This window comes from Phyllostomus hastatus, unplaced genomic scaffold, assembly GCF_019186645.2.
Source record: "Phyllostomus hastatus isolate PE091 unplaced genomic scaffold, TTU_PhHast_1.1 phas_contig_196, whole genome shotgun sequence".
Taxonomy (NCBI): domain Eukaryota; kingdom Metazoa; phylum Chordata; class Mammalia; order Chiroptera; family Phyllostomidae; genus Phyllostomus; species Phyllostomus hastatus.
Genome location: NW_025333709.1, coordinates 15,435,830 through 15,448,214, shown reverse-complemented (window position 1 = coordinate 15,448,214; position 12,385 = coordinate 15,435,830). Strand labels below are relative to the sequence as shown.

Below are 12,385 nucleotides of genomic sequence, written 5' to 3'. Positions count from 1 at the left end.
GAAGACAACGAGGATCCTTGAAGTCATCAATCTAAGAGCTGTCCTTAATTCCTCCCTTTCTTTCCCTCTGGTTTCCTAATCCATTAGCCAGCCAAATCAGTTCTAATTTCAAAATATCTTGTTAACCCTTCCACTTCTACAATCCTAGTTCAAACCATTATTAACTCTCACTGGACTCCTAGTAACTACTTTCCTGGGCAATCTCCCTGTAAACACTCTTCCTCCTTCCCAACAATTCTTTCCCCAAACAGCAGCCAAAGAAGTCTTTAAAATGTAAACCATGGAGCTACTGGAACCCTTGTCCTCTGCTGGTTGAACTGAAAAAAAAGTACAACTATCAAGGAAAATACCATGGAGGTCCCTCAAAAACTTAAAAAATAGAACTACCTTATGATCCAGCAATCCTAACACTGAGTAAATATATCCCGAAGAATTGAGAGCAGAGTTTCAAAGCGGTATTTGTATACCTGTGTTCATAGCACCACCATTCACAACAGCCAAGAGGAAAAAACTAACCCAAGTGTCCATCCACAGATGACTGGATATAAAAAAAAAAATGGGTTATACACACAATGAAATATTACTCAGCTTTGAGAAGTAAGGAAACTCATCCCATGCTACAACAAGAATGAATTTTGAGGACATTCTGCTAAGTGAAGTAAGCTAGTCACAATAAAACTAATACTGTATGAGGTATCTTAAGTAGTCAAATTCACAGAAACAGAAAGTAGAACAGGGGTTACCAAGGGCTGGGAGGAGCTGTTTGATAGTACATAGCTTCAGTTTTACAAGATGAAAGAGTTCTGGAGATCTGTTTTAAAACAATGTGAATATATATACTTAAGGCAACTGAACTGGACACTCAAAAAATAATTAAGATTATTTATATTAAATTTTTATTTTGTGCTTTTTTAAAAAAAAGTAAATAATAACACCTCATCCCCTTATCCTTAAAATGTTTCAACTGCTTCCTATAAACCACCGAATAAAAACCCAAACAAGGTCTACGAGGCTTTGTAATATGTGGCCTTTTTTATTAGTCCTGTGTGGAATGCTATTCCCTAACTCTTCACCAGCTGGGATCCTTATTATCCTTCAGACGTAATCTTAAATGTGAACCATGCAGAAGCCTTCCTTGACCTGCCTACCTAAATTAGTACAAGTCCCCATACCATCCACATTATTTATCTAATGTCTCTTTTGTTCCTTGAGAGCATTTCTCACAAATTGAAATACATTTTTTTAATACCTTCCCAGCCGAAATGCAAGTTCCATGTAAACGAGAACCTCATCAGTCTTGATCATCATTGTGTGCCCAATAATTATCATATGCCTGGAATATACTTCAAGTTCAAGTACTGAGTGATTTCACATTTTTTAAAAACCACTCTGAGCATATTATTAAATATATATGAATATACATACAGATCTTTAAAAGACTATAACTGATGTACAGCTGTTATCTCTAGTTGTTGAGTTACATCTATTTTCTCCTTCATATTTTTTAGCATGTTCTAACTTTTCTATAATAAACCGTTAATCTCAGAAACTAAAGACCTTTTAACTGATATTTTAACTGTAAAATGCTATAGATATTTTAATTATATAAAATAAAGGTACAAAATGACTTAAGCTAATGATGAAACTAACTTTTTTAAAATACCATATTACTCCTCAATCTCACTATCTAAACTCAGTTTCACTTTTCTACAAAAGTTTAAGTAATCTCAGACCATTAATGATGATTCAGGTCAACAGAAGTGAGTAAAACTGCATCTTCATACTTTTTAAAATGCAATATATAACATCTTTATTAACTCTCAATACATCACAGCATATTAATACAACTATCCTACATCTACATCTATAGATTTTTTTAAAAGTCAATAATAATTGAAAACTTACCCTTGCCAGACTCTGTGCTAAGCACTTTACATAGACTAACTCATTCACTCTTCAAACTCATTTCAGAGATAAGGAAACTTAGGCACTAATAAATTAAATTACCTATCCAAAATTACAAAGCCACTGTCAGGCAGGGACTCAAGTCCAAGAAATCCTGCTCAAGTTTAGAGGCTATGCTTTTAGTCACACTGTACAAAAGTGGGAGCAGACTTACAGCACAGAAAAAGTTCAATACAAAATGCTGTGCTTCTTAAAAATGATAGTCCATCCTTAAGAAATACTCACGGGGGGGAGAAGCACAAATAGTAATTTTCCACTTATTCATACCACTTTTAAAAAATCATCTGTCTTAAACTCCAGAGATTACATAATTTAAATGGTTCCTTAAGATTTTAGAATACTTAATAGCAAAATTTTTAAAACGAAAAACTGGTTATTTACCAGTGATAAATGAAGATGGAACTCATGAGTGTCCTCAGACAATAAAAATCTAGAATTTAACGTTGATAGAAATGTTTAATTCTGCTACTTCAGCTCATTTCCTAATGCAGCTCCAATTACAACCTGTGTTTTATTATAAAGAATCTTGGCACTGGAGAATTTTAAAGGTATGAACTATCTGAGAAAAATACTAAATCTCCATTATATATGGTAACTTATTATGGGTATGCTAATAACCTCACAAGGATTCTATAAGGGTTAAATGAGATAAAATACACAAACACCAGGCATAAATTTGAATCCCACATGCAAATATAAATGCTGGTACCCTACAAGCAGGCTAACCATTGACTCTGACTTATTTGGTAATTCACAATCTCCATCTAGCAGTGTCAAATGCCAATGTCTTTGATAAATGCCACTCCCAATCATCGTCCACTCATACCGTTCTACTTTTCCCTACCTGACAAACTTACACATTTCAGTGAAAATCGCTACGCTGGGAAAAAAAAAACTCTTCATCAGTAACCCACCTCTTCACATCAAAGTTAAGGAACTCCATCTTTGTAATTCTATTAAATATAGCACACATCATTATGTCCTTAAACCCGTATCACAATGTATCATCATATCACCCTTTAAGTGGGGTTGGTTATCTCTTCTTGGAATACAAGGCAGGGTCAATAACTTACTGATCTTGAAATTCCAAACACCCAGCTTGGTGACTGGCACAAAATAGTGACTGAAGTTTTTTGTTTACTTCGTTTTTATTTGTTAATGACTAATAAAAGTGATACCAAAAAAGGGAACAAAAACTACATTTATTTATATTATACCTTGTTCCAAAGAAGGAAGAAGGGAGGTTTATTTTTAAGACTGCAAATATATAACAAGAAACATATAATAAATATTCTAATAGGTATTTTTAATAATTGCAGAAATACTACTAGGTAAGCTACCACAATGTTTCATTTTAAAAAGCAAATATGATATTTATACTTCATTTAGATTACGCAATCTACTCTCAGGTAATTTTCAAGTTTATATTGTTCTTACAAAGATAAAAATGGTTTATTTCAGCATCTTTATATTCCCAATTCCTTACATCATGTCTGGCACAAAACCGTCACTTAGTGGTGCTTAAAATTATATGCATGAACACACACAGGTTCACCAAAATCTGATTTTTTCACTTTCAGATTATGCTCTACAGTTCTTTTTGGAATTCATTTTGACAAACCTAGAAGCAAACACTGGATGCACATCGGAGGGTATATTTTAAAAAGCAAATTCAAAAAAATAGCAAAGGTAACAAAGTCAATTTTTTAATTTATAAAAGAGTAACTTAGTTTTTTAAAAAATACAGAAGAAATATCAAGGACTTACAGTGTGAACATGCATGACAAAGTAGAAAAAACTGGTGAAGATGACACACAGTAGGGAAACAGGAAAAATTACATCATTGTTACTAATGACAAAGTTAGAGATTTACTGCTGGAGAACAGGAATAAAAAAGAGGGATTAAGATGATCTATTATTCAAAATTATGTATTTTTAAAAGAAAAACAGTAGTGGAAAGAAAACATGAGCACAATAACATGGACCTGTGAAATGTACAGTGTATTGAATGGCAGGTGAAAATTTCAAAGAAAGGTTTAAAAAACCACCTTACTCATTGAGAATCATTTAAGAAACTACTGCAAATCGTTTCCATTACTCTAGGGGTTTGTGACAAGGTACTTTAATATTTTTAGTTACATAAATACGGTATTCACTTCAAGTATTTTTAAAATTAAAAACCCAGTACTTAATTCAGTAAAAGAGTTTTTGAAGTGTTTCAGTTCCCTATAATGGCAAGCTTAGGAAGATCAAAGACAGAGTCGGATGAAGAAAGTGAAAACAACTAGAGGAAAAAAAGTAAGTTTCACAGAGGCCAAGATCCATAAGCACACATAAAGACAAATTCACTTGCAAGTAACACTGGGACAGACACAGGCACTTGGGCTCTGGGATGAATGTCAAAGTAAACTGTTCTTCTACTCTGTGGCTCCCTAGTCCCGGGGTGGGGGAACGGGGGATGCAGGGGAGGGTGGGGTATTACCAATATCTTAAGCAAATGCTACATAAGCCAATATTAAACATTCTAAAACTAATTTTAGTCCTAATCCTAAAGCTGTTTCACTTTAGACAATATGGCTGAGGAAGCCTAAAAGAAAGGAAATTACTCTCAGGTCACGCCAAATGAAATAAAGCCAAAAGTCAAATCAATCATTGGCTTGGGGTTCCCTATCCCCAATTTAGAACTTTCCTAGTAATGAAGTTCCCTGAGGAGGAAATGTTCAGCTAGACTAAAGGAACACTAGACTGGGAGAACCACCCTTAAAATCAGCAACAATGAAACCAGTCGAAGAGAATAGTTACTGAAGGTAGGATTAGAAAATGTCAGGAAGGATTAAATATCTAATACCTACAAATATAAAGATATAGAAGGATAAGGAAAAGAGCAAATCAATTAAATCATCTACAGATCAAGCTTGAAATTCACACAATGAAATTCAAACGTTAATTTTGAAACAAATAATATGCCAGTACTCTGACACACTGTCATTCAAAGAGGGGGCTGGGAGAGCTCAACTCTGGTGCATTACCACATTAGTTAAATGAGGAAATTGTTATTCTTTTGAGGAAATTGTTAAGGGATAAACGTATTTTAAAATATGGAATACTACAAAGCTCTATATAAACAATTTTGCAAATCAACGTAAATCCAATCATACATACAAGAATAGTTTTTGTATTAAAAGTCACATTCGAAATGAAAAAAGGACAAAAGTGTTTCTTCTTGCATATTTTCAAGGACTTATACCAATTTAAGTCAGTCTACAAACTCTAGATGTTTAACATTAAAGATAACTTTTATTTCTTAAACTTCCTACAGTCAGATTCCTTTCTAATCTACCAATAAAATTTTAGTTTCCTCAAAACATGTTCATAACCAGTGCATAATTTAAACTCTCAAAACCTCTACTTCTATATAACCTCCTAACTGGCCTTTATTTTACATCTCTATGATCTCCTCATTTCCATTTACCCAGACCTTTCTTTAACACAGAGGTCATGACAGTCCCACGTTCAAAAACAGCAGTACTTCTCAACCCCAACAGGATAATAGATTTAGTACTCGAAGTTCATGACTAAAACCCTCTGAAATGTCAAAATACCTTTTCAAGCCTTTTGTTTGCATCCTAATTTTTCTGTGGCTTTCCATACTCCTCAGCACTGGGCTGAGTACCCCAGTTTTAGATGTGCTGACATTTCGATACATAGGAAACAAATTCGGGGATATTAAAGCCATCAATTTTGTTGTTACACTTATTTATGAATTCATTGGTTGCTCCTAGTATGTGCCCTTCCCAAGGATGGACCCATAACCCTGGCATATTGGGATGATGCTCTAACCAACTGAGCTTCCCAAACAGGGCACTCCTTATTTCTGGTGTATGCTTCCTCCTAAAAAGCCTTTTCACTCATTTCCACAAGAAGTCCTATCTATACATCAAGGTCAAGTTCAAATCCTACCCTCTTCCAAGTAATATTCCCTAAGAGCCTTCCTTTCCCCCAAATTTTATAGTCCATTATAGTACTAATCAGTCTGTCTCATCATTATGTTTAGTTGTGTGCAGGACGATGCATACAACATACCAGTTAAGAATCAAAGCTTTGGAGTCAGAGAAACTCAAGTCAACATCTGACTCTGATATTTACTAAGTATGACCTTCAGCAAGTTACTGAAGAATCATCCTGCATTGGTTTCCTCATCTCCTTTATGAAAATAGCTGTTATCTAACAGTTTAATAAATATACTTATTATTCCCAATAGGCAGACCCATGTCTTCCTCATTTTTGTATTCTTTTATGTAGTATTCTGCATGTGCTTAGTAATTTCTTGACTGATGAAATCTGATCAATTCAGAATTAATCTCCTAGGCAAATCTTAATAAGGTTCAAATTCTAGCAAATATCAAAAATGGCGAGCTTATCATATTACTAGCTGTTAATGTTAACATTAGTTTAACCAGTTTATGTGTTAGGTACCATATACATAAATGCAGATCCCAAACTATCATTCTAAAACTGTTCTACACTGTATTACTATCGTGACTAGGCCAACATCCAAAATAACTGACAGAGCTACTTAAAAATCCTAACTAATCTAAAAACATTAGCAAGTACCCAAAACAAGCCTTTAGCAAATTAAACAATTACCAATGTGGATCCTCCTCTTGTTAAAGTCACACTCAATTCTGAATCCACTTTTCTACAGGCCCCCTGAGTTACTCCTGTGCCAGGGGATTCCCACCAAAAACAAATCAGTTCTGCCACGGTATTCTCAAGAAGACTCTCAGAGGCTGCGATGTTTCTAGACCAAGATTACTATTAATTCCTAAATGTTCACAATAGACTAGATCAAAACCGATGAGTGGATTATTTAATCCTCAGCAAAACAAAAACAAACAAACAAGCAAACAAAAAAAAACCTGCAGCAAAGGCCCAAAGACTGATGAAGGGACTGATAATGATAATAACAGGGAAGGAAAAAGAGGATATAGCAGGAAACCCAGCCATCCAAAGGCAGCTTCAGGAAATCATAAGCTAAATTCAGAAAGAGCAACTTCACAAAAGGAAGAAAAACAGTTTGACTAGTACTATATGAACTACACTGAGTTTAACTACTGTCACACTGTAAACATTAACAAATAAATTCATTGTAATATATTCCTCAACACAACATATATAAACTTCACTCAAAAAACTATTAATAAAAAAATGAGAACATTTGCTGAGTAAATGTTATTAGGGTGCAACATGAGATCATTAAAAGTGATGCTTAAAATTCTTCCACTGACAATCATGCTCATGTGAAATACGTTCATCTAAATTAATGAAATACGTTCATCTAAATTAATGAAACCCCCGGACAGATGTGTTTAGCACTAGCGAGTAAACTGGCTCTTCTAAAGTTCTTTCAAACTAAGAAAAATTATTTTTAATTTTTATTGAAATTTTAGTACTTCCAAAAGACATGTTTTAAAATGTTTTTAAAATTAGTGAAATCATAGTTAATATAAAACTTTTATTAGAAACTAAAGAAGGTTGCATCCGTCCATTAAAAAAAAAAAAAACAGTAGAAACAAATATTTCCAAAGTTAAAATCTGTTTTACAAAATTATGAAACAAGTAACTCCATAAGAATGTTTAATTTAAATTATTCTGTATATTTTGCAATAATGAAGATTATGTTCTACATATGCAATATATTTGTATATTTGTGTCTGTGTGCATATTCATTGTCCTTTCAGAAACTACTTCTCAGGGACCATATCTGATGAGATCAGTCACTCCCAACTAGGATCAACTCAATGACTCTAAATCTGTTAGGCAAAAAGAAAAAGAAAAAAATATCCAGTAACATTTAAGTACTTTTAAGTTATTAAAGTACTACTTTGCAACACAATCAACAAGCTCTCAGTTACCAATTCCTCATCTACTTTAAATTTCAATTACTTTCAGCCCTGGCTGGCATAGCTCAGAGGATTGAGCGAGCGCGGGCTGCAAACCAAAGCATCGCAGGTTCGATTCCCAGTCAGGGCACATGCCTGGGTTGCAGGCCACAGCCCCCATCAACTGCACATTGATGTTTCTCTCTCTCTCTCTTTCTCCCTTCCTTCCCTCTCTAAAAATAAATAAATAAATAAACTCTTTTAAAAATTTTTTCAATTACTTTCAAAGAAAGAGTCCTACCGCATATAATCGAAGCCCTTACTACACAGTATTATAAATATTGGCTTCACCTTATCAAAACATTTGTACACTAAATCTTGAAAAGGTAATATAAAAGAGAAAAGGAAATGTAAACATTTATTATGACAACAGTGTTGTTTATTTTGATGATCTGTCATAGTCTCTCTATAAAAACATTTGCTTGCTCAAAACTATGCAATAGATGACTTAAGGCAACTTAGTCTTAAAACACACTAAATGTCTAAAGTAAAATGCTTTACTTTATAAGTAAAGGGGAAAAGAATGCTTTCTAAATCTTATTAGTAAGAGGCAAACTCTAATGAAGTTTATACAGGTCAGTATTAAAAATACCAATCAGGCCCTGGCTGGCGTAGCTCAATGGATTGAGCACAGGCTTCGAACCAAAGCATCGCAGGTTCAATTCCCAGTCAGGGCACATGCCTGGGTTGCAGGCCATGGCCCCCATCAACCACACATTGATGTTTCTCTCTCTCTCTCTCTCTTTCTCCCTCCCTTCCCTCTCTAAAAATAAATAAATAAAATCTTTAAAAAAATACCAATCAACAGAGGAAGAGAGAAGATAAAAGTGATTTTGTCTTTCAGAGCTATTCAGGATAATCACAGCTAAATGACAACTTTAACATGCAGACATGCATGTAAAGAGAACAATTCTCTCAGAATTCTTTCAATAATTTTTCAATTTCAAAATTCACATGAAGCTTAGTTTTATTACTGATGCTCTCTACTTCATTTCTATCCATTAACATGCCTAAGTTCAGCCTAGGGGCTGGCTTCCTGAAGTGTGCAACAGCAATAATTATGTTCTGGGTTTAGCACAACATTTTACCAATGGAAACCATAAAAGAAAGCCCTATTCATACAATCAGAAGAATAGGAAGGAACCCTATATAGACCATACAGTTCAAAGAAATGTTTAATATGCTCTCACTGTATCATAGATGTTCAATCTACCTTTTTCCAGATACGAGTGCTATTAACTGTATTTACATAAACTTACTAAACTGACCACAATTTAACTTGTATATCATGTAGTTTGATTATCTTAAACTTTAAATGGACATATTTAACTTGCTAAAAACCTATATTCTATCAAAAAGAACAAGAACATCAGAAATAAATTCCAGAATTAATACCATTTTAGTAAACTTTATTTTAAAGCACCATAGCACAATATCAGACTTCTTATCCAGTAAAAATCAGCCTTCCTTTTTCACAATGTCCACATATCTCAGAAAGTTAAGTCTTCAAAAGGAAGGATTATAAAGTTTATTAAAATGAAATTCCTTTTGAAGTAATTTTCTTGATATAATCTGCATAGTATACAATATATACTGTGAGTGGTTAATAAATACTAAGTTTTCTGAATCATGTGCCCTTCTACCAACCACATGTTGATAAAAACTTTAGCCAATATTTTTTAATCCAACTTTTCTGCTCAAGAAACCAAGAGCTACACTCCAGCTCAAATATTTCTACTCTCTCCCTTCTCTTGCACAAGGCATTAAACCTTCACATAGTATTTTATCGAGCTACTTTCCTAACAATCGCTATTCTTCACCACATTTCTGTTTGGAGAATAAAGACTATTCCAGAATTAAGACTCTCGAACCTATCCTCTCACTCAAACTATACTATACTCCTAATATTAATCATTCTGTAATAATTTTATCCAAATTACCCAGTGATGGGTTTGATGTTTCAAGTTCCATTCAAAAGGGTTTGAGATGTTTCGGGATGGAGTAAGTTAAATATTCTGATCATCATGTTTTATACAACCCCCAAAGAGCTGGTGAAGTTTATCAAGGCCCTCCTCTCTACAACAGTAAACATCCTGTCACAGAAGAGCTGCTTTGCTCTCAAGAATATAGCTCCTGAACGCTTCCCAGAGCAGCTGTTAGCAACTTTCAGATGCCTGCTGGACTATCACTTCGGTTAAGTTAACAATGTACCATCTTGTTCTGTTTTACTTTCTCCTTTTTGGTCTGGCAATTAATGTAGAAAACCTACAGATTACTTTTAAAAATAAAGTACGAAAGATAAACATTAGGTCCACTACCTCTGCAAAAGAAATAATTTTAAGATCCTTACATCATTACTTAATCCACAATACATTAGTTGTACATGACACTGGAAGACTTGAAAAAGATTCCGTTTTCTACCTAAACTTACCAAACATGTTTTGAACTTTTCAATAATTTCGAGAACGTTCTATATTAAAAAGGTGCTGGTGCAGTCTATCAGAACGGTGCTGCTCAAATACAAGCCCCGAATATCCTGCATTTGGTAGATTTTAGGTACGTTTCTTGTTACCTGCTGAGCTTTCTGCACCCCTTGTCACCCACTGATGCTCCCACCAGCAAATAAATACTTTCCATCGTTTAAAAAAACGGTCTTCCTCCCACCGCTCAAAAAATACACATCAGACTTAGAGGTTTCCTCATACTAATGCGGAACCACTAATACTACTAGGTATTAAGACTCTCAAAGAATATTTTAGCAACCTCCCCTGGGACACTGTGCTCAGCGGGGCTTTGAACCTGAAAACTCGCTGCCAGCTGCCTTTGCAAAGGCAGCATCAGAGGCCGACTCAATACCGCATTGCCGCTGCTGACTTTTTCTAGCAGCTTAAAAATCAGCCCAATACCCTGCAGACCCTGCTGGCTCTTCTGCAGCACAGAAGAGAACCTCCGCATAGCTCAGCGTAAAACACTGGGGAGCCCGACTAAAGGGCGGAGAGGCGAGCGCCGTCGAGAGGCTCTGTCGAAAGTGGGGTGCCGAGGGAGTAATGAGAAGGCGTCCGGGGTGAGGGGACCGCGACAAAGCGGCGGTCAGGACACTAGGCGCCCGGCTCGGCATCGCTCCACCGGCCGGGGCCTTGGAATAGCGGGCGCCCCACTTGGGTAGGGGCCCCTCCCGGGGATGGGGGTCCCGCAGAGACCCACAGAGCCCCACCCGCCGCCCCCTACCCTGCTCTCACCTGTCATGAGCGCGGGGCTCTCGCCCGCCGCCGAAGTGGGAGAGGAGGCGGCTGCCGCGGCAGAGCCCGACGCCCGCCTCCCACGGAGGTTCCTGGGCACCAGCTCGCATCCGTCCGCCGCGCCGGCAGCCAGCAGCCCGAGCAGCAGCAGCGCAGCCCAACGCCGCCGCAGCAGCCAGCCCGAGGCCAGACCGGGCGTCGTGGCGGGATGAAGGCTCGAAGGAGGAGCGGGGAGAAATCGCGCCGGTGCCCCGGCCGCCCGCCACTCGCTCGCTCCGCGACGCGCCGCCGCCTGCAACTCCTCAGGCGGCCCCCGCCGCCCCGGACGCGAGCTCCTGCCGGACGCCAGCCTGGTTCCCTCGGCACCCGCAGCCTCCGGAGCCCGGGTCCCAGCTGCGTTCATTGGTTCCGGTTATTTAGTGAGGAGCAGAGAGGTAGAGCGTCTTCAGCCGCGCGCGACACCCGCGCTGCTGCGGCAATGAGACCGGGATTCGCTGCTCTGGCGTCTGCAAACACCAGCACCAGAGCTCGAGCCGCGGCCGCCGCGGCGCATCCCCTCCGCCCCCTCCGCCCCGCGCCTGTCGTAGTACCACCGTCGGCCCGGTCGCCTCCACCCCTCACACACTCGCTCGCATACCAATCCCCCGCCTCCTTCAGTCCCTCCTCCGCGCAGGCGCGACGCTGCTGCACTGCGCCTGCGTGGCGGCTCAGCCCCGCCCCCGAGGGCGTTCCCGGGAGGATAGGAGGGCCGCGGAGTTGTTTCTAGCTATTTAGCAGAGCTGCAAAGGTGGCGGGGTGGGAGGGAACGCGGGCGTGTCACCTACCCCCTTCACGCCCCCACCGCGATTGCGGGGGAGCGCGGGCACTAAGGAGACGGCTGGAATAGCACGGACATCCCAAATCGTTTGGGCGATTTATAGCCCTGTAGACCGCTGGGTCGGGGGAAACCTCGTAATTGGGAACAGCTATAAAACATAACTTCATTAAAGGTGGGGCTTCCAGGAGGCTAGCAATGTAGAAGTGGAGGTTAGCCTAGACTGGCGTTTTATTTACATGTCAAACACTTAAAACGCTTGCCACTATGCGGCGCTTTACAAATTTACACATTATAACTTACGGTTAGGTGGTGTTATCCTTATCAAATCCATTTACAAAGCAGGAAACTAAGGCCCAGAAATGTTAAATAACTTGCAACACACACACACACACAACTAATTAGTGGGAGACAGAGATTTAACA

At 38.2% G+C, this 12,385-nt stretch overlaps 1 protein-coding gene across 1 annotated transcript in view; it reads right to left on the bottom strand.

Moving 5' to 3' along the window:
- STIM2 (stromal interaction molecule 2) overlaps window positions 1-11,559 on the bottom strand; it is a 137,510-nt gene extending 125,951 nt beyond the window's left edge. The window contains exon 1 of the mRNA XM_045834469.1: window positions 11,147-11,559. Coding sequence (XP_045690425.1) covers window positions 11,147-11,549 — 403 coding nt within the window. The 5' untranslated portion in view covers window positions 11,550-11,559. The remainder of the gene's footprint in view (window positions 1-11,146) is intronic.
- Window positions 11,560-12,385: the final 826 nt, after the last annotated feature.